This window comes from Aptenodytes forsteri, unplaced genomic scaffold, assembly GCF_000699145.1.
Source record: "Aptenodytes forsteri isolate BGI_AS27 unplaced genomic scaffold, ASM69914v1 Scaffold26, whole genome shotgun sequence".
Lineage (NCBI taxonomy): Eukaryota > Metazoa > Chordata > Aves > Sphenisciformes > Spheniscidae > Aptenodytes > Aptenodytes forsteri.
In genome coordinates, this window is record NW_008794125.1 from 1368671 (window position 1) to 1391274 (window position 22604).

The 22604-nt window shown below is 47.6% G+C and overlaps 1 protein-coding gene across 1 annotated transcript; it reads right to left on the reverse strand.

The window, feature by feature from the left end:
* Window positions 1-29: 29 nt before the first annotated feature.
* UBN1 (ubinuclein 1) lies at window positions 30-22538 on the reverse strand. The gene is made up of 16 exons (XM_009277321.1): window positions 22410-22538; window positions 21414-21509; window positions 21000-21134; window positions 20532-20635; window positions 19372-19810; window positions 16533-16603; window positions 14788-14917; window positions 14443-14561; window positions 13820-13948; window positions 12761-12904; window positions 9639-9689; window positions 8422-8464; window positions 6863-8089; window positions 5659-5911; window positions 5037-5126; window positions 30-2452 (listed from the first exon to the last, which is right to left on the reverse strand). Exons 1-16 carry the CDS (start codon window positions 22521-22523, stop codon window positions 2400-2402), a joined length of 3198 nt encoding a protein of 1065 aa, XP_009275596.1. The 5' UTR covers window positions 22524-22538; the 3' UTR covers window positions 30-2399.
* Between the last annotated feature and the right edge of the window lie 66 nt (window positions 22539-22604).

The window sequence follows — 22604 nt, forward strand, 5'->3', positions numbered from 1 at the left end:
GTAAGGAGATGGGAAAAAAGCATTTTGGAAACTTTGAAACAATTTATTCGGTTGTTCTGTACAAGATTAACAGTTTTCATACCACCCCCACCATCTTCAGCAAGACAGTCCCAACACACACAAAAAAATATATAGTAGTAAACCGCAGCTCTTACACCCGAAAGGAACTGCCATACTAAGTAAGTGCCATGGGAGCCTCGCCTCCCCACACCGTCACGAAAGCGTTGCAAGTTGCCTCGCCAAGGCAGAGATGCCAGACTCCTGGCTCCCCATCAGCTGTCAGGTCTCTGCGTGGTTCTGCCTTGCTGCGACTCTGCTCCATACCATTCACTCATTCATTATAGCACGTAAAGAAAAAAATATCCCACAGAATTTCCACCAAATAAACATTTCCCTGAGGCAAGAGGCTTCGCTAAATTCCTAGAAGGAGGGCATTCTGCTCTGGCCACGCACACAGGTGCTTCCCAGCAGAAGCATTCAAGTGAAAGCAAAGAGAGGGAGTAGAACCAGTACCTCGAGTCACTCGCTGAGAGTCCCTATCCTGCCAGGTGTCTGAACGCTCTTTCAGCTACCATGGGAAGTTGAAGGTGCAAAGTACCTCTCAGGATTAGGCCTTCAACGGGAACCACGCGACATCCACTGCTCAGAGTCCATCCATAACTGCTGTGCTTAGTTTTAATAACACAAGTTCTGTCTTTGGCTCTTTTGCTACAACCTAGGTATTTTCTGTAAACAAATTCTGAATCTGAGCTGCTTTTTTTTTTTTTTGTAAATACAAACAATGCACTGATCTTGGGAAATTAGGTATCAGCTCAAATTGAAAACAATCCATCTTGGATCTTACCAAAAACGGGGAAAACTAAAGCAGATATTTGCTGGTATACTCAGTGTCAGCATCCTTCCCCAAAGCTCAAGAAGGAAGGCTGCAAGCTTTTGCTTGAAATACCAGTAAACTCTATGCGGATCAGCACTACTACTGCACGATTCAGATGTGGCTGTGGGGGCCTGAGAAAAGGCAGACTGGGGGAAGAGCAGAAAATCAAAACCCATAAAGCTCAGTTGGAACCACAGCCTGCCCTTAGCTATGCGCAGATTGAAAGGGTGTGCTCAGGAGAAGTATTTAGGTCTAAGAGTTAAAAAATTAAAAAGAAAAGACACACCCCGATTCCAGATGGTCCCCGTTCCTGCAGCTGTGACAAGCACATGATCCTAGTGCAGAAATCATCGAGGAGAGCATTATTATTCTCTGGAATTCATTTGACTAGTAGTGACCTTGGTTATCTAGATCATTCCCTCTGCCCACCAAAGAGATCACAACTGACGACCCTAGGAAAGAATGGCTTTAGGGGAGGGTCTGGAACCCGCTTGCACAAACTCGGATAAGAACTGGTGCTCTTGCTGGATTTGGTACTGTGTTCGCAGTCACCGAGACACCACTGAAGTCCAGACAGTGCAGCTTTTTTTTTGATGTGCAACCATAAAAAGCTCTATTAAATAAAACAGAATACATTTTAAATACAGAATGATTAAAAAAGGGTTGAGGAGCACACAAAATAGGGCTGAAATGTGTGTCACTAGTCCATTCTTGCTCCACCATAAAAGGCACTGGAATTATGTCTTCCTATACATGTGACATGCTGAGAAGTGTCCCATTCAATCCAATGCATTCGATGGTAATGAGGATAAAACTGAGGAGGAGGAAAAAAATCCAAAAACGGAAAGAAGTAGAATTCTCAAAGTCAATGACTGCATCTAAAAATGTTTCTCTAAAGAGTCTTCTTTCTCCTCCAGAGGGGAACATCAAGTGGTTCGTTACATTCACCACACAGGAAATGTTAAGTCCTCCAATTAACTGTAGCACAGTTTTATAGTACAATCGAAAAGTTAGTCAAATGTCTTCAGAAAGCACTGGCAGTGCTAGAATTATCCAAGTAAATCCAAAGCAGAAGAAAGAAGCACCTTTCATACCCTCCACTGGGAGACCAAGGAGGTAACTGGACTTGGAGGTACTTGGCAGATACAGACACAGGTGGGTGGGAATCCACTGCAGGAAAGCCAAGCCACCCGAGTCTCCCTGCAGGTTCTAGCTCCTGCCAGTGCCAGGGAATGCGTGAAGGGCAGCAGCAATAAAACAGTGCTACAAAACGCTTCTCTCATCGGGGCATGGCTCAAGGTGGCCCTTTGTGTGGGTGCTTAGCTCTGAAAGCCTCTGAGCAAACGCACCAATGAGTTCCTGATTGCGGTTCAGTCTCTCCAGTTGTCGTGAGGGGGAAAAAGAAAAGGGGAAAAAAAAAAAAAAAAAAGAAAAAAGAAAAAAAGAGACAGCCGGTATCCAAAGTTCATGACCTGTTCCTCTTGGTTTTATCCTATGTGTGCTCTAGCTCCCCTCCTTGCAGACGTCACAACTTGCGCTGCTGTGCATTGGACCCTTTGCCGTGAAGCTGAGAAGCATCTGGAAGAAAATAAAACCAAGTGGGAAGGGGGTTCGGCATCAGCTCCACGGAGCTGCATGCAGCTGGGGCAGCCAGATCTCTCCGCACAGAAAGACCTACTTTTCCCTTCCAGCACCAAGGAATCAGGGGGTAAGAGGACGTGCTTGGAGACGTCTCACAGCTGGGAGCCGCCCTGCCTCTGCTCCTGAGTAAGGGTCACAGGAAGCACTGAGGGTCTCCTGTGGCCTCCCAGCAAAAGCACCACGGCATAGATTCAGATTGCTCGTTGACTAGCTAGCCTATGCCCGTCTCTAAAAGCCGCTCTACCGTGTCTCCCCATCTAGGAAACTAGAAATACATGGTACTGGCTGCCTTGCATCTAAAGGTGGTTTGAAATAACACCGTTAGTACACCTTTGCTGTTGTAATGAAGGCTTTAAGGTGCCCACTGATAGCAAGAGGAATCATAGGAATCTAATCACGGAAGTAACAGACAGGAACAGACGCGGAGGGAAAAGAGAAAATGCACTGAAGAGAGAAAAAGGAAGGAAGCTTAAGGAAGCAGAAGTTTTCCAGGGGCAATTAGAACTACTATCAGACTATGATGAACAAATGGGCGTGCTGAGGCGTGCAGTTAAGCAGCAGTGGCACTGAGCAGCGTAGCAAGAGCTTCTTCTGCAGGACAAGGACAGTTCATTCCATGCAAGAGCTCAGCCCCAGCACGTCGCGTTTCTAAAGCGAGCAGTCAGAACCATCGCCACAGCACCAGCACACAGGCACCTCCACCAGCAATGCAGCAGTGACGACACACAAGCAAGCACCGGGTGCTCCTTGCTCAAATGCTTTTTGATGAATGCTGGTATAAACACTTTCGTTTAAGACATCGACATTTCCTTGCATTCGTGGCAACCTCCCAACACGCCGGGGTCCTCGCAGCTTTTCGGACAGAGCAATGCAGCTGTGGCCACCTGCTTATACAGCCAACCACAGTTTATTCCACAAAACAAACCAATACATTTTAAGATTACAATGGTCACTTAAATATCTACTCCGTTCTACAAAACACCACAATTGGTAATATTCCCAGAGCACTAGGCTCAATCTCCAATCTTCACATGAAAACACCAAGTGAGAAAGCGGGTCTCTGCTGAAGCTGTCTCAATGGTCAGTTTTTCTTCACTTACTCCTAGTCACCTTTTGTCTGTTCGCAGCTTCTAGCACTATGTCCTGCTTAAGAGCAGCAGTCCACCAAAAAATTCTTTCGTTATAAGCCCTATAAGCAACAGTGAAGTAACCACTCCAAATTCCCTCAAATAATGGGACAGAACTCCTTCTCAGTGACACAGAATATATTTCACATCCCATGTTCAAACCGAAATCAATCACCTCGCTCTCCAGTAACTGTGACTTTACAAACAAGAAGGAAGGGTCTGTCACACCAGTGACTGCTGCTAGTACCTTCTTCTGCTCCACCGCATCAGAGTAGCATAACAACCTGCCTCAGACAAGCTCCAGCAAAAGCAGCAAAGACAACAAATTCTTTGAATTTTCACCGGTGCACAGCACTCTCTTCTTTCTTCATCGAACAAGCACTGCGCTCAGCGGTCAAGGGCATTTTTACCCCATGACTGCTACGGGAGGCCACATTAACTCCAGCAGGTTATCCACACACCTAATGGCCGCAGTGCCACAATATTAGGCTAGCACATCCACTCCTAAATCAGGCTCATATTGCCCAGTAAGACGATCACAGCAGGAGCGGGTACGAAGACAGTGGCACTGAACCGCACTGAAGTGCTAAAGAACACTTGATCAAGAAAGCAGAAATAGCAGTTACCAACGGGATAAACAACTCCCTGAGGCAGATAAGCCTGGCCTGCTGGCCCTGCGTTTCAATTTTCTGAATGCTGCACGGATCCCCCTTACTCCTCTCCCTCCTCCACAGTGCTACCTTATTTACACACGCTCACAGCCCACCAGGCAGGACACCATTTACGAGCAGAGGTGGTGTTCTTCGGAAATCTCTTGTTTTACGCATTGCTTCTGCAGGCATCAAACTGGGGCAGGAACAGGCTTAACTGCAGAATCATCACGTCGTCAACACCAAGTAAAGCAGTCTCCATTTACACTACAAACTTGTCGCGAAGGAGATGCAGGCAATTAGCTCAGTGCACAGATGCAAGACATTCTGGTGACCTATATAAAATGTGTCAGACCAGAAACAAAACTCCACAGAGCCAGAATATTCATTCCTGGGCAGTCCTGGCAGACTGTGCATAAACATGCACAGCTTTAATCCCAGCAGGATAATTCTTCACCACGACGCAAGCAGCAAGCTGAGTACCTCCGGGAACCAACACTTGCTATAAGCACTGAGGACTCATCGTTCCAGAAACGCACAAGTTTGCCCTGGCTAACTAAACAGTAAAGGACACAGAGGGCTACGCCTTGGTTTGTATCTCGGGGAGGCCGCAGGTTTTAGCGATGACCGCACCAGTCGGACAACGTGGACAACCACTTTGCTTTCACCCCTAGAGGAAGTATCTGCTGAGATACAGGATGACTCACGACGCAGAAGACAAATCACGACCGTCTGACAAGTTACCTGGCAAACTTTGCGGTAAATGAGTGGACAGGGCAGAATGTGGGAGTGGCGCTGCATGGTGGGGGCTGGAGTGCAAGCCAGCTAGAAGACCTAGAGAGAAAAACAAAGAAAAGAGAGGGGGGAAAAAAAAAAAGAACAAATACACATCGAAGACAGAAATGAGCAGAAGAGCTGCAGCAGTTAGCCTATAGCTCAGCTTCCAGCTATTGGGACTTCTGGGCTAACTACGGGGATGTGCCCAAGGCTCTCCAAATGCAAATGCTGGAGGTGCAAGTGCATGAACTACAGCACAGAAGACCTAAGAGAAAAACAAAGAAAAGAGAGGGGGGAAAAAAAAAAAGAACAAATACACATCGAAGACAGAAATGAGCAGAAGAGCTGCAGCAGTTAGCCTATAGCTCAGCTTCCAGCTATTGGGACTTCTGGGCTAACTACGGGGATGTGCCCAAGGCTCTCCAAATGCAAATGCTGGAGGTGCAAGTGCATGAACTACAGCACGAAGCAACAGCAAGAGAGATGGGTTGGTCTGCAATGGGTTAACACAGCAGAGCATTGGCATTCTTGTTATTTGACAGCACAGGCACAAGTAACACACACATGCATGACCAGGAAGGATACTCACTGTGGCCAAGGCCATGGTGGAAAGTTCCTGGAGCAGGTCCCGTAACTATTGCATCCTTTGATACTCCTGCTTTTGGGGAGGAGTCTGAACTGAAGGAGATGACATGAAGAGGGAAGGAATGAATAGGAGAGATAATACCTAATGGGGTGGAGCTCAGGGCAGCTGGCAGCTTTGGATTGCTGGACTTGTAGGATGGAGCCAGTACACTTAAGGAGGAAGAACTCGTTAGCAGCACAGCTCCACTAGTTCCTTTCTGAAAAGCAACAGAAAAGGTCAGTCAGGAGTAGGAAAACCAAGGCATAGCATCATTCATACTTAAGGAAGAACTGCAAAACATGGAGCACTCAAGCATTCCTCCTTGCAAGAAGCGCCCTCCCAGCCAGGGCCCAAGAGCTGCCAACTCCTGAGGTGCCCAGGACACTGGCAATCCAGCTGCTGGACGCTATGCTCTTCTAAACGTGACCGTACTGGATTTCACTCTGTTGTTCCCTTACTCTGGAACCGTGCCTCCATTAGGCAGAGGAGGAGCTTACACACTGTCTGTGAGTTGCAGGGAGGATGCTTCCTACTCACTTCTAGCAGCATATCACTGCTGACAACTCAAGGCACCACGGTTTGGTGTATGCCTGCACCTAAGGATGTTATTGGAGGTCTCTCCCATGGAGAGAGATACCACTGGGGAATGCTTTTCAGCTCTCTATCTCAGTAACAGACAAGGTACACGGCCTGAGCAGTACATGGTTTCCAGGCCCATTTAAATATACTCATTTAATTGCCCAGCTCTTTCCACGTGCCGCAGAAGGCAGGTATGAGCAGCCAACAACAAATTAATACAACAGCCTTAGGAACGATTACTTTTTTGCTACAGGTGAAAACTAAGGTCCTTATACCATTAAATACAATGGCTGAATTATACAAGTCTGTATAGGTAACCCAGGAGTCCTTCATGAGACATTATTGAACAGTATTTTGCTTAGTTGTTACTTTAAGCTGAAAATGAAAGTTTGAATTCTGGAGTGCAAGCCCATGGCAAAGGCCAGGACTCCCGAGCCTAAGCAGCCAAGATCCAGACAGTCATTCAAGAATTTCAGGAAATTCTTTTGAGGTCATCACTTTACAGCAGGTCTGAACAAGTTAGGAGATGGCTTGACACAGTGCCATGCGTTCTCCTGGCTTTAGGCTAGGCCAGTGCACCCCTGCTTACCGGCACAGAGGTAGAAGATGCGGTGCTGCTAACAACAGCTGGCTTTAGGGAGGAGGTCAGCAATTTGGCCACTCCTTGAGTGCCCCCGCTAGAATCTCCGTTTGAACCTCCAGGAGGTGCCACAAGAGTCAGCTTCTGCGAAACAGGCGTCTTCTTCACCGAGGAGCTTGAGGACGGGCGGCTGGACGCCTGGCCCGAGGAAGGGGTCTGCACACTGGGCAGCAAGCTCCCAGAGGAGCAGCCCTGGTTTGCAGAAGCTCCAGATGAGGAGCTGCTGGAAGAAGCCCCGTGCTTGGAGAGGGAACCAGAAACGAAGGGTGATTTGTAAGACTGTCCTGAAGAGCTAGAGCCACTTGAGTGCTTTCCTGTGTAGCTGAGAGATGATGAGGATGAGCCTGGGCTCTTGTGGGAGCTGCCGGAATTTTGAGTGCTGCCTGGTGACGCAGAGGAATGGAAGCTCTGAGCTTTGGTTGATGACTTGACCTGCTGGAGGAGGGAGCGTTGGGGCAGTGGGGAGGAGGACTTGGGATTCTGCAGTTTGACAAACGGAGCCGGGGAGGTGAAAGTTTTCTGTAGCTGGCTGCCTGAGTGAAAGACCTTCACCTGAGAACCCGGCACTGGGGTGGAGGTCTGAGGCCCGTGGCTTGGCCGGACCAGGCTGTGGTGCTTCTGTTTAGCCTGGTGTGCATCAGGAAGGATTTTGCTGGGGGAAGCTTGGCAGGAGAGCTCTTTGTAATTAGAGTTCTCTGTCTTTTTGTCTTGAGAAGATTGGCCCAAAGCCAGGGCCTGCTCAGCCAGGAAATTTAGAGGAGACTGGAGGGAACCAGAGGATGATGTAGGGGAAGGGTTGGACTTTGGAAATGTCCTCTTCTCCTCTGAGGATGTAAGAGTTGGGATCTTCTCTGGTGGAGCTTTTGGAGCTCCAGAAAGAGTAAAGTCAGGGCTCCCTCCCGCTCTGCTGTTCAGCACAGCCAGTTCCTTAGAGACTGCTTCGAGGGAGGAAGTGGGATTGTGAATTAAGTCCTCATCCAAGGAGTCATCCATGAAGGTAGCAGGAGTGCCAGTGCTGCTGGCCGCTTGGGCTGTCCCAAGGGACAAGAGTTCTCTGGTCTGGGCACTGATGCCCAGAGCTCCCCCCTGGGGCTCTGAAGACAGAGCTAAGGTGCTGCTTGAGTGCATCGAAGGAGCAGAAACCGACACCTTTTTATCGGGCTTGCAGGAAGATTCCTGGAACAAAAATCACAGGAGAAGGCAGAGTCAGAACAGAAGCAGGGTTTACTGCTAAAAAGGGAAGGGAAGGTTCCCGATTTGGGGATAAAAGGCAGAATAGGCATGTTCTGCGCCTGCCGGCCCCCCGCCTCCCTCCCGACTGCTGCTGCCATCAATTTTAGCTGCCGTTCTAGTTGTTTTTTCAAGCCCAATACTGACGAGAGCTAGTTCACAGTACAACTTCCTTGTACCTAATGTATAGGCACAAGGCTCAAATATAGGATTTAAGATGGCAGACACTAGACTCTTGGTGTATGTCAACCATGAGAACCAGAAAACAAAGAACTCACCTTCACTTTCACCTTAGTAGGAGCTATAACTTTCTTCTTCACCCTGTTTTGAGGGAGACAAAAGAAACATGGCTCACTGAATGCCCGCAGGGAAGCATCCAATTAGGGAGCACACTTGGGCCCTGTTAATGATGATCCACTGAGTCTTTTGCAAAGAACCGAGGGAACAGAGGCAGCATCTCAGGTTGCTAGGATTCAAAACCGTATGACATTTGGTCGCTGCTCTAGGAAGCCCCAACTCCCACACAGGGGAATGAATTAGGGAGCGGAGCAGAGTCTTGAAATGGTAGCAGAGCAGTGAAAGCACTCAACAGACACCTCCTGCACCGGCTGCAGGGCTAGGAGCTACTACAGGAACCCGCTGCTGACCTAACTATAGCAATACCCAGAGAGAAACTGATAGAGACTGTTTTGGAGAAAAGTTACACATTTCTTTTAGGTTCCCAGAAGAAGTCAAGGATGCAAAAGCATCTGCCAAATTCACGGAAAATAGAACATTTGGTCTGGTCAGATGCAATCTCTGATACAAGACATCCCTGAACTGCCGGAACAGTATGGCTGAGGGAAGGATGACTCTACACTCTATTTCATACTCTTTCTCACACTTCCCCTCGCTCATCCAGTGCCAAGAACAGGACCGTCTGTCAAACAGACATCAGCCTAAGTCCGTATCATCATCTGTTATAGACTGCCAGCAAGATCCATGAGACCCTTTGGCATTAAAGCACCTGCCCAGCTGGATTCCGATGGCTCTCTTGGTTTGCCACCCACAAGCCTGTTGCACCCATCTTCACTAGCTTGAGCTCATTGTACCCCTCCTTTAACCAGGCAACAAGAAAGAGGGAATCCAGAATCCAGTAAGGACCAACTGAACAGGTAGCAATAATCACAGTGCTGGCATCACACTCCATTTTACCTTGATCTGCCTCCCAGGGACTAGCACAGAGGCCTGACTCCAGTCTGTTGAACAAGGCCAGGAGGCAACCTGGAAAAGTTCTTATATTTGAGCTTACTGTAAGGCTAAAGCACCTCAGGAAGGCTGTCGTTGGGAGATGTCACACGCAAACAACTACTCTCCCTAGACCTCCCCAAATGAAGCAGCGCCAAACTATCTGATGGGAGCCAAGCAAGCTCAGGTGCTTCTGCATGATCCACCCAGGCCCCAGGGAACGGAGTTCACCAGTTATCACTCCAAAGGAATGCTGCGCGATACTCACAGGACTGATGTGAGGTGTCCATGTACACGCCTGCTCTCCTTAAACAGTGTCCTAAGAAGGGAAGAGAGCAATGAGAAGTGATATCCAGCAAGACCCAGTAGAGCAGCTGGGATCACTGGAGACAGAGCTGCACAGTACAGCAGGGGACTTAGTGAAATTAAAATCACAGAGAGCAAACAAATATTCATCCCTTTTCCAGGAAAATCCTGCTGAATTCCCCCACACAATTCCCTCTCTGGGGAGCTATGCTTGTAGGCGCTGGAAAGGCCATTAAGGCAGTTGTTGGACAATAACTAAGGAAAAAGCTCTGTCAGCTTAAAAAGCTGATAGCCAACTGGAGAGGCGGTACAATCATTCAAGCTGGGCGTTACTGCTGCCACAGATCATCCAAGAGCTGGCAGATCATACAAGAGCTCTTCACCAACTTCAAGAGAGAAAGGTTACCTTCCCCTGCCTCAATACAGCAATATGGATGAGAAGCCTTCGCACACTGCATGTCTCTCTTGCCTTTGCGTCCCCAGCAAACAGCTGGGGCGACTTCTTAAATCAGCACAACCATTTCTATAACAGTTGACTAACCACAACCAATAAATAGAGCTTCATCCAAAATCCTTTACTGCTGAGGCTAAGTAAACCAGAATCTCACACAAACACTATTTCACCTAAACCAGCTGCCACTCAGCTGCCTTCTTAGATGTCAGGGTGAGAAGCTTATAAATACACCTTCAGCTCTGGCATATGGAATATGCTTCCCGTCTGCTATTAAGAGCCTGACAAAGACTTTTGTCATCCTTTTTCTTTTAAAAAGGAAGCTTATTTTAACCTTATATTCTGTTAATCGCCTTTTAGTGCTACCTGAGAAAACGGAATCATGGCAGGGCCTCTCCGAACTCATACACAAAGTTGTTTCTTCAAGTCCATCCTCAAGTTCCTCTTAAACATGAACTTCTGTGATCATGATGACAGTGAATCAAGCTGACTTGACCATCAAATTGTTTACAATTCTCCTAGTGTTGCCAATCCCTCCCCTCCCCTTCTGTGTGGCTGTCGGTCTACCCTCTGTCTTTAAACCACAAAGTCATAGAATCACAGAATATCTCAAGTTGGAAGGGACCCATAAGGATCATCAAGTCCAACTCCATCAAGTCCCAGCAGGAGAAACCATTGTCCTTGAGCCACTGGAAAGCAACCAGGAAAACCGCTTTTATTCAGTCATTCTGTAGTTAACTTCACTGGAGGGCCCTCCTACGCTGAGTCTTAGGTGAAAACCTGTATGCCTAAGAACAGTTTCACCTACAAACTAGGAGGAAAAGATTTTAATTTCCTTTTATTCAAAGAAAAGTTTTTAAAACTTGGCAAGCTAAGACCCTGAAGCTGGTAATAGCTTCGTTAACTAAGTAGGAATCTGCACCCACCTCTTAATGCCATCATTCAGCTCCCGTACACTAAACCAACACACTACAACCATGCACGTTACTGTACTACACGTGCACATGCAGCTGCAATAAATGGCCATGGACTTCTCCACATGGATCTGTAATGTGCTACTCATACTTACTGCTCTTAAGAACCGGTACCTACTTCTTCCTTTATCCCCCATGAAACAAAAAGCAAATTCGGCAGAGAGAAGACGACAGCGCTGCCCAGCTCTTTAAATGCAAAGAGATAGAGATCCCAGCAGTAAGACTGTACAGTTGTTCTTTCTTTAAAACTATTGAGCAAAACAAAGCAGGCCAGAAGCTGATGACAGTCTCAGCAGAACGACTCTCTGCAATTTGTATGGCTCTCTGCAACTGCCAGCTCAATGGCATGGATGATGGAGGGTGTGAAAGAGCAGGAAACAGCAGTGAAGACACCAGATAGGGTAAAGAAAACCACACCAAATTCCTACTTACTCTGCTCTCTGATGTGTCTAGTGCAAGTCCGAAGCCCCTAACACTTTTCTGCTTTGCTTTCTTTTGGGAATACTCTAGGGTGTAGGGAAGACTTCCCAAAGTGTCTGAAAAATGTATCCTTCATGAGACAGATTACAGAGTGATCCTTTGTAAAACAGATTCAAGAAACCACAGGCCAGCCAGCCTCACCTCAGTCCCAGTTCTACCTTGTAACTTGTCACTGCCAGTGGCATCCATCAGAGGTCAATTCGGGGGCCAAGACTACTCAACATTGTCATTTACAACCTGGACGACAGCACGGACTGCACTCTCAATAAGTTTGAGGGTGATATGAAAACGGAGGGAGGGGGGAGAGTATGTTGGAGGGCAGGGCTGCCATTCACAGGGACCTGGACAGGCTGGAGAAAGGAGCCAACACAAACCTTGTGAAGTTCAACAAAGACAAACACTAAGTCCTGCAGCTGGGATGGAATAACCTCACGCAGCAACACAGGCTGGGGGCCAACTGGCTATGTAGCGGCCTTGCAGAAAAGGACCCGGGGGTTCTGGTGGACAAGTTGAACATGAGCCACTGCTGCAAGGGTGTACTGCTGAGAGCTAACGATATACTGGCAGGTATTAGCAAGAGCACAGCCAGCAGTTCAAGTGCTTATTCCCCTCTGTTTAGCACTTGTGAGGTCACATCTGGACACAGCATCCAGCTTCAGGGTCCCCACAATACAAGAGAGATGTCGACAAACTGGAGACAGTCCAGAGCCACTAAGATGGCTGAGGAACAGGGACACACGACATACATGGAGAGGTGGAGGGAACTGGGTTTGCTTAGCCTGGAAAATGAGAAGAGCGAGGAGGGAGCTAATGGCAATCGTCCACTACCTAAAGAGTGGGGGGCACGGGGAGCCACGAAGAAGATGGAGCCAGACCTTTCTCAACGGTGCACAGTAAAAAGCAAAAAGAGGGAATATTAAAGTTCAGTGCAGCAAGGGGAATTCTGATTGGAAATAAGGAGAAAAGATTTCATGAAGAGTGATTAAGTACCGGAACGGGGGCCCAGAGATGCTGTGGTAATCTCCATCCTTGGAGATTTCCAAAACTCCATAGGACAAGGCCCTGAGCACTCTGATCTAACTGTGAAGCTAGCCATTCTCTGAGCAGGGGTAGGACTAATGACCTTCAGAGGTCCCTTATAACAAGGAATCCCTGGAGTACAACTTGATTCTTGCTCACCTGGCCTGCATCCAGCCTTTTGGCCAAAGGGGCTTCACCTCTCCATCTAGGAAGGTCTTCACATAATCCTCTAGAGACTGAGCCTTATTCTTGTCAAGGTCATAACCATCCAACTTAATCTTCACCAAGTGGCAAAGCAGCTCCCTGAAGAACAGGAAGATTTCAAATAGAGTTACACGGATTGATTTTCCCCAGTTGGAGGTCATTCTGTTTATCCGGGGCTGGATAAATACGCCAAGACGCGCCTGGCTCGGTAATAAAACCGACCCTGCACTGCCTCCGCATGAAAGAGGAAGGGAAAGGCACGTTCCTCGCTCTGTCTGTGCACGCACATCGATGCGCCAGGGGGGAAAGGCCTTGTCACCCCTTCCCATTTTAGTATCCTGAAACAGCAGAGGTAGTAAACCGGTGCCAGAATTACAGGCGCCATTACCAACCGCAGAACTGAACCTCCCTGCAGACCTTCGTGCTGAGAGGCAACGAGAAGGCAGGAAGCGAAGCTTGCTTTGTTCTAAATGAATCGGCCATCTACGGAGCAGCACCCCAGGTTGTTACAGAATAAGATGAAGACGACAGCGTGATTGATTCTCTTTTTATCCTTTGTCCCTCTCCCCTTCACCCAGCACTCTGTTCTTTGCCAGACCCCTGGGTGCCAGGGGCAGCAATCCCCCTTAGCTTTAACTGCTTTCACAGCCACCAATCTGGTCTTGTGAAGAGTCCAGTCTGTAGGATTTCAGCAATTGACCGAGTTCCTCCTTTCCCCAAAGATCCGTCCCTCTCTTTTGGCCTCTGCACAGAGGCTTCTTAGCATGTCTCTCAGAGTTGGCCTCTGCTGTGCCTGAAATCAGCTTAGTTTTGCAATGTGTATAAGGGTGAGATTTAATAAATGCAATAGTGGCTTCCATAAACAGCACAGTCTGCCACAAACCTCCAAGCTAACTGTCACTAGAGATGATCAACGCTGCTCTGAAAACAAGATACAAATACTGAAATGCTTCACTTCCAACTGCATAGAAAAAGACAAGTCACAGGTTCACTTAGTATCTAAATTATGCAAACCTGATTTCATCATTCCATTGAAATTTCTTTCGCGGTCCCATGATGCGCTTCCCTCCCTTTTCTTCATCCTCATCATCATCAGAACAAACTCGATCTCGCTGCTCTTTGTCCTTTTCCTCTTCCAGCATCCTAAAATGGTCACAGAGATAATGTGGAAGTCATTGTCCTGGAGATTCAAGGGCAGGATTAAGTATCTCTGAACAACACTGTTCAAAGGTCTCAATAGCAAACGGTAACACACGCATGAGAAGAGGGTCTAAATCTCTTGCTTTGGGTGCAAGCTGAGCCAAGTGCTAAAGGTCAAGAAATCTCCCAATATTGTGTAACAGAGACCACGGGACTAATCCAGCCCGACTGTTCTCAGACTGCCATGTTCCTAAAGACGTGCCTGCACAGAAGTGAAACACTTCAGCCAAGTTCTGGTCCCATCAATGCTGCTGTAGTTGGCATCGCCAGAGATAGCATAAAGAACACACACAGTTTAAATAGGCCAATTAATGCCCGTCAGCAATTTTTGACTACAGAACAAAAATAGGTGGTAAACTTCATGAGAGCAGCCTACAGGTCACAGGGAGCCTGCTGAGAAGAGCTACGGATGCATAACGAGCAAACGAGGAGCTTACTTGGCAAACTTGGCCTGAGTGTGGGCTTGGCATTCCTCCTGGTACTTGGCCATCTGCTCTGGCATGGCCCTTCCAATGGCTTCCTTTAGCTTCTGTAGAGGTTCCTTCAATCGGCCACCCTAGAGCACAGCACAGAACAGACTGAAGGTCCACATGGCCTGGTCCACCCGAGACACCCAAATCTGGCAGGTCGAGACCTTGCCAGTTCTGAATCCACACCCCCAGATGCGGCGCCTGAACCCCGCTCCGTGGAGGACACCACCACGCTAGGTAGACAACAGCTGTGCTCTGGAGATCGGGGGGAACGTGCACACGAGACAGGGCTCTGCTGCCAAATTCACTCACCTGCTCGTAGAGGTAAAGCTTACGGGCACGCTTGACCAGGGTGTCCTTACTGCACGGGAAGAAAGCAGCCAGGTGGGCGTACACCCCCGACCGGATCTGGCTGTTCAGCTCCCGGGTCTGCAGCTCTATGCTGAAGAACAAGACAAACGCAACGTTGACCAGGGATCTGGCAAGGGTTCTCTAAGCAACAGAAATGCAACTCTGATGCCACCTGGGGAGCAGGCAGGGAGGGACAAAGTACAAGCCAAACTACATGATGGTTCTGCAGATTTTAGACTACGCCTTTTAATCTAGTTTCAGAGTATCTGGAAAAGGAACAAAAGGATGTCGGCGGTCTCATTTAGTCTGCATTTCTTCCTGGCAGATGAAGTGCAGGATCGTCAGGCAATGAAATGAGATGTACACGCTGCTTATGTCAGATACTATGGCGGTCTAACACAGGATAATATAGAATCAAACTTTATCCCTTGGGCTTGAACTTACTTCCCAGTGAGTAGATTCGAGAGGTCAGTGTGTGCCAAACCCATCTACACAGTTATGTATAACTTAAGAGACTAGCTTTTTAAGGCACCTCTCAGTGTCAATAAGAAGTATGATGGTTCTGCAGATTTCAGACTACGCCTTTTAATCTAGTTTCAGAGTATCTGGAAAAGGAACAAAAGGATGTCGGTAGTCTCATTTATTCTGCATTTCTTCCTGGCAGATGAAGTGCAGGATCGTCAGGCAATGAAATGAGATGTACACGCTGCTTATGTCAGATACTATGGCGGTCTAACACAGGATAATATAGAATCAAACTTTATCCCTTGGGCTTGAACTTACTTCCCAGTGAGTAGATTCGAGAGGTCAGTGTGTGCCAAACCCATCTACACAGTTATGTATAACTTAAGAGACTAGCTTTTTAAGGCACCTCTCAGTGTCAATAAGAAGTGTAAAAACCCCTAACTGATTCTACGGCAAAGTCACACAAATCTATTTAAATCACTTCTGAATGTGGTTAAAGTTATCAGTTTGAAAACAGATTAGGACTGTTTGCGCAGTCAGCACTGGAATGCTAAAAGGTGGTAATCACCACTTGAAACGAGAGGGAAACAGACTCCCAAACTTCCCTTCGGCAATTCCCTTTAAGTGCCTTCATAAACCTTAATGAAATTAAAGCCTCTGTGTAAGTATTACACTGCGATGATCACAAAGCTGTGTGCATTCATCAGCCTCCTCCAGGCACTTGAAGAAGAATGAAGCCATTATCAACAGCTGCGTGAAGCAACACTGGCATTCTATAATTGGGGGACTCAAAAACACACAGCAGTAATGGAGTTCCTCCAGTCTGCAGAGAAAACCAGTTGAACACAGCAGCCTTATCCCAGTTACAAAATATTCCATACAGCGTATAACTTAAATAGCAAAGAACACGCCTGACATCTCCAACAGGGAGAGATTTACTGTTCTTGTATCAAGCTACAATCACAGGTCAAGTGACCAAATTTAAGTACACAGGTATCAAGCATCATCTTGAGAACAGGAGGCCTGGATACATCCCTCCCAATCTTCTCCTACCTCAGCTATACATCATATTTCAACTGAAAGCCATTTCTAGGAGACTTTCATGTTATCCCAGGCATGTTCTGTGTGGAGGACCTGTATAAGGACACCCCCCCCAACTCCTGCTAAACCTGCTCCTGAATTTACCATAAATGCTCTGCCTAATATTCTCCTTTCCCACTCTTCTCTCGTGGCGCACTTACTCCAGTATGATGTTGTTGATATCCTGAGTGAAAAACCTCTGTTTGCCTTCTCCTTCTGCAGCTCTGGCAGCCTGGAAATCAGCAAATAACACAAGTCATCATCAGTTCACAAATATAGACAGGCACAAGCAATCAAGTGGTTTTTAAACCACTTCAGAAATACTGTAAAACAACGCACAGTTTTATTCCACCAAACTCTGCACCAGCTACCTGCTGTAGATGGGCTAAAAGCTGCGACAATGGACAGACAGAAGAGAGATTGTGTCCTCTCCTCTTACGCCTCCTCACTCCAAGTCCAACCCTGCCATCTGAACTGGTAAGACCACGTCCTGCCCACAGACCTTCCCGTTCTGGATTCTCCTGTGCAGATACACTGGAGTCGAGTGCATTGGAGTTACTACACTAGAGTGAAGATTCCTCCATTTAATGGGGCAAGGGAGATGGCTTGGCGGCCGCTGGCTTCCTTGGCATACTTCCCACGGGGAGAAGAGACAGTTCTAGGGCACGGTGTTAACTTCACACTAGAGCTGTTAGATTGAGTAACGAGAGCACAGAACTTGTCCCTGGAACAGGGAAGATCATTCTAGTCATGTTTAATGAGGGTCAGGGATAGTTATCATCAGGCTTTCTAGACCAATCTGGACACTAAGGCAAGAAACCAACAGAAAGACTAGCAGCCACAGGGGACATGTTGTTTCCAATCAACACCATGGAAGCTAAAAAAAATCCTGTTCAGGAAGCTTCCTGAGCTACGACTGCAGCACACACAGCACTGTCCAAAAATCACACCCATGAAAAATATGTCCAGCGGGAAAATAATTCCAAGAGATGAACGAGATAGTAGAAAATTGCCAAGAGCTTTCAGTCTCTTCTGAGTGGGGATGTAAACAAAGCTGAGATTCACCACAAGGCACCACATCAAGTTAGTGATTCCTGGCATGGGAAAGGAGACCAGGAGAGAAGGGCACGATTTTGAAACCCCCTGATTTAACACTTCAAGGTTGAGGCCGGTAAGCGAGTAATTTATGCCCAGAAGGTGTACATTCCTCTCTGCCAGCAGCAGGTCATGGACAGCTGATGGTATCAAAGGAGCAGGCTCAATGCTAAAGAGAATCCTCTACAGGAAAACTCTTTTAGGAAGGAGAGTTAAAGCCAAATCAGTTCAAGTAGAAGAGGAAATGCCTGGAGGCTCCATTTAACCCAGGAGATGCTCCCACCTGCTGAGATGGAAGAGACCTGGCTCTCAGACAGAGGTATGGCACCTCTTCATTCCCACCTGCACCAGAGAACATGTCCCAAAATCCTAACTGACCCAGAGGCTTCAGTTTGTTAAATCTTGTATTTCTCCTCCTTGGTTTCTTTTCTTAACATACACAGTCTAGCAACAAGAGAGACAGCAGCAGGAAAACCTAACCAGGAAAATCTGTGGGTAGTCTGCTATTACACTATCTTGCAGCAACATAACAATTAACTTGATATCATGGGAGCCTCCGTAATATTCTCCTTTAACTCAGATATAGTTCAGAAACAGCTGTTTCAGTGTTTTCTGTTAACAGCCTGAATAGCAAGTAGAAACATCCATGAAAAGCCTATTCTTTTTATCAGCTGTGGCAATACTTTCCTCAATTCCTCCTTCTCTTCCATCTGCTCACCACCACTATACACACTTAAAATTCCTCAGCAGAACACAGTTATCTTTAACAGAAGCTTATCTTTAGTAACAGAGTTATTAAGTAAGAGATGCTTAAGTAACAGGTGCTCTAAATTGACATGCCCCAGAAGGCAGAACACACACCGCCGTAGAGGTCCGAGAGCACTGTTTATGACTTAAAAATCAATGTTTAAAAACAACACTAGTAGCAGGAACAAAACATCTCAGCATTTGTTGACAGGCTGAGAGTGCCCTCACACCAGAGAAGGCCCACAGCAAGTCTGAAAGCGCACTTCTTCGACATGCCAGGAGAGGGATCCCTGACCAGCACCCAATGCTTTCCCGCTTCTCCAGAACAGCGGTTCCCCAAGAGGGTCACAACGTTTTGGAGAAGATGGGCGAGTCCCACAGGAGTCCAGCTGCAGGAGGAGCTACTGGTGAAAAGACGTGGGATCACACTTCTAGTATATTCCACTCCCTAAACAGTACCCCAACACTGAGATGGTAAAGATGGGGAAAGAACCCAAATTGCCAGTGACGCGGCTCCAGTGCGGGAGATGCCAAATTGAACCCATGCTTCATGAAGGCATCTGCCTGCGTACGACACGGGAAACGGTTCTAACAAATCCTCAAGCCCCACCTACAGGGCTTTTCACGCCTTCTCACACTGCAGAACAGGTAATGCTTTCCAGCTGTACCCACTTATCTTATATACAGAACACTGCACGCCACTTCACAGACGCTGTCCTGACCATCACAGCATGTTAGAACTACTACGGTGGAATTTGTCCTGAATCAGTTCACATTTTAAGTTCATTCATGTTTCAGCCTCATCAGTTCACATTTTAAGTTCATTCATGTTAAATTGACTTTGGAAATTACCTCTTGCATCAGGTCCATACTTTGCTAAGAGAGGTGAAGAAACCATACTGACAGGTGGGATACTGAATGTAACACTCAGTAGATAACAAGGCCAAGGACTTTGACACTACCTGACATCTGGGCGTTCAGGAAAGTGACTTGGCCGTAAGAGAAAACTGGGTGACGCAAAGGTACGATGCGATGTGGCACAGCGAAACTCCCCCACTGGAGTCTGTTCTGTCTCTGGGTGAAGCTACACAAACCCAGCAGAGCTGTCCCCTCTCCAGCAACCACACAATCCTACTGCCCCGCAATGAACTGCCATACCTGAGCCAGTTCTTTGATGCGTTTCTCCAAAGGGGCTGGCAGGCCTTCCGGGAGCGATGGTGGTTGCTTGAAATCCTGTTCCAAGCCCATCCCAATAGGATCGCTCCCATCCTCCACATCAGGAAAGGGACTCCCTTCTGGGGATTCACTGAGGAGCCGCTCCAGGTCTAGGTCAGTTAACGAGTCCATAGCCGTCGCTGCCTGAAGCAGGTCGTTGTCACTGGCATGGCCAAAGAGCGAGAGCAAAGGGTCAGGCATCGCCTCTGCCTCCCTTGGGGCTGGAGGTTCTGCCGGTGAAGGAGTCACCACTTTCTGCTCTTCATCTTTTTTCTTCCAAGCATCCTTCTCCTTCTGAAACTTCTTCAGCATCTCCTTGACACTAAGAGCGCCAGAGTATTTCTTCTTCTTCTTCTCCTTACTTGCATTTAATGCCGTAAAGCTGTAAACAAAGAATGGAGGAGGAAAGGGAATTGAAATTAATACAAGATGAAGGGGAGGGGACAAGGATACCTTCATCCCAGTTTACTTCAACCATATGCACCAATCCCCTGGAAAGTCTTAGCCCGTTAACCAATTACACCGGGAAAAATGTTCTGTTGCCTCTTTAGGTCTTAAGGTCCCGCTGCTTGCTCAGCCTGGAGGAGAGAAGGCTGTCCTTCCGCGCCGCAGAGAGGTGACGGAGCTTAAGCCATCTCCACCGAGTTATGCTCTTCTTTAGCTACGTGCATTATTCCAGCAAGGAAGACGGGGAAGCGCACAAACAACTAGTGCAACTGAAGCAAGAGAGAGTTAGCGCGACAGCAGCTTGACCCTTTTTGCCTACTAAAGCCAGGAAAGCAAATTCCTTTTCCTTCTCTTCAGGCTCTCCAATACCTGCTCCCACCGTCAGTGCCTAAAGAGAGCTCCAGGAAACACCAACGCTGCAGCTAGCCGTGCCGCTCTCTGCTCGGACACTCCTGCTGTGGAGCTGTGCTCCTTCCCTAATCGTCGGCTGCCTTTTTTCTCCCACTTTGGAAGCAACGGGGGTTTACCTGCTGGTGTTTACGCGCCACGCACTCAAGCCACCCCCCACTGCAAGAGGTACTACTGCAGCATAACAAATGCCACCTGTAACCCCGAGGCAAGGTGTCGAGCAGCAAGCATTCCCTCCCCCGCCTTACCCAGCTTTTGGGAACTTGGACTTTTTGGATTTCTTTTCCTTGTCGTAAGAATCATCCTTCTTCTTCTTCTTCATTTTTTCACCTCCATCTTTCAACTTCCGCTTCTGGAGAGGGTTAAAACCAAGTCACAATCAAAGCGTCTCCTGCTCATGGAATTGGACCTGCACCCCCAGAGCCCCTTTGGGCCCTCTCCCAGGAATTTGAGAACAGCTCCTTCCCCGCCGGACACATTGACCCAACCCCCATACACGTATCACCACGTTCGGGCACACGCTGTCTTCAACATTTCACAGCGCACCTAGCTTTTACACTAGAGACGATCCTACCAAGAAAGGGGAAGGGATGCCAAGTGCTCCTGCTCTTTCCCCTTTCAGCCGCATCGCTTCGGCATTATGTCCAACAGACATTGCCACCGAAGAGGAGCACACGAGCTCTAACGGAAATAACCGAGAAAGCTGGCTTGCTGACCTTGGGACACTTCTTCTTCTTCTCTTTAGCACAGTCATCATCAGATTCAGATGCTGACCGAAACTCCAGTGTTCCCGAGTTGACGTAAAACCCTCCATACTTTGTAGTAAGAGAAGCTGGAACAAGCTCATCGTACTGGAAGTAACGGAGAACAAGCCACTGTAAGCTTTGTCGCTTTACTCTGTAGCTGAGCTGCTTGGAGAACGGAGCGGGACTCGAGCTCCCCCAAGAACAGACGGGGCTGCGGACACGCCTGCTAACCAGCATTCTCCTGCCACGCCCTTGCCCCGCGAGCTCTCGTTCCCCAGCCCTGGCACACCCCCGGCTTGCGCCCAGTTCAGGTTCTCCCCAGGTGCCAGCTCAGCCCCCCAGGCCGCTGCCTTTAACCACCCTCACTCCTGCCCCAGTACTCACCGCTTCAGAGTTATCGATGAAGGAGTCAGATTCGTCGTATCCATACCCCATATCAATCAAGTCCTGAATACGGTCCTTCCTACGTCTCTTGCCACCCTAAACAATAAAAGATTGACAGTGTGTTCATCCTTCTTTTCCAGTTACCGCGGGGATGGCCCCGATACAGGACACTGACATTGGCTCCAGTACAGAAGAGAGAACGAGATCTTTTTTGCTCCTAGCAAAAGCAGAACCAAACCAGCGTTAACTCCCATGATGTAATCTCAGGATACGGTAAATCCAGTTTTAGGCCTTGTCATACGGAATCAAAAATGGTGCAGCCAAATGAAACGGAACGCTGACCTGCCAGACAGGCTGGCTTTGTGCCAGCAGACTTTACGTTGATTTGGGTCTGCACCCCTTCAACATTTCTGCCAGTGCAGAGATGGATTGTTCTTCCATAACTGCTATACAGTCAGTACAAACTCGGTACGACACCCACCAAACATACACGCAGTGCACTGGGGTGACCCATAGGTCAAATTCCTATCACAAGACAATACAGCAACTCGCTATTCAAAAGTGCCAGTTGTAAAACATAACGTAGTGTTATTGCCATCTACAGAAGTAAAGTATAGAGGAAGAACAGAAAGGAAATGGGTAAGACAGATCAGCGTCTCTCACGCTACCCAGCGCAAGGCCTAGAAATTAATTTTTGCTTAAGACAATTAAATTTTATAAGCTACATTAAGATAATGACGTTTGCCACTACAAGTGAGAACGTCATTCACTTGAATCAGACTGTCATCTGATTTAAGAACATATCTGAACTATTTTTGTGGACCAAGCCCTGAGACAGGAAAGGAACATAGAAAACAGAACCTTCCAGCCAAGATACAGGACAGCAGGAGAACAGGAACATAAGAGCCAACGACCATTACTGAAATACCACTGGTCTAGAGCTGAACAGCATTGCCCATTCCAAGGGATAACGTAATAGAAAGAAGAAAAACATACATATTTTTCTTCAAACTTCCTAGCAAGAGCCTCCACTTTATGCCTTTCCTTTTCGTCATCATTAAAGGGATCAGCGGGGTCTTTCTTCTGTAGAAATAAGAGAGACAAAAACATCAGACTCAATCCCGTCACGCTGCCACCCAAACCCCATGCATTAAACCCATCACGACTAGAGCATCCAGGCAGAAGCTCAGA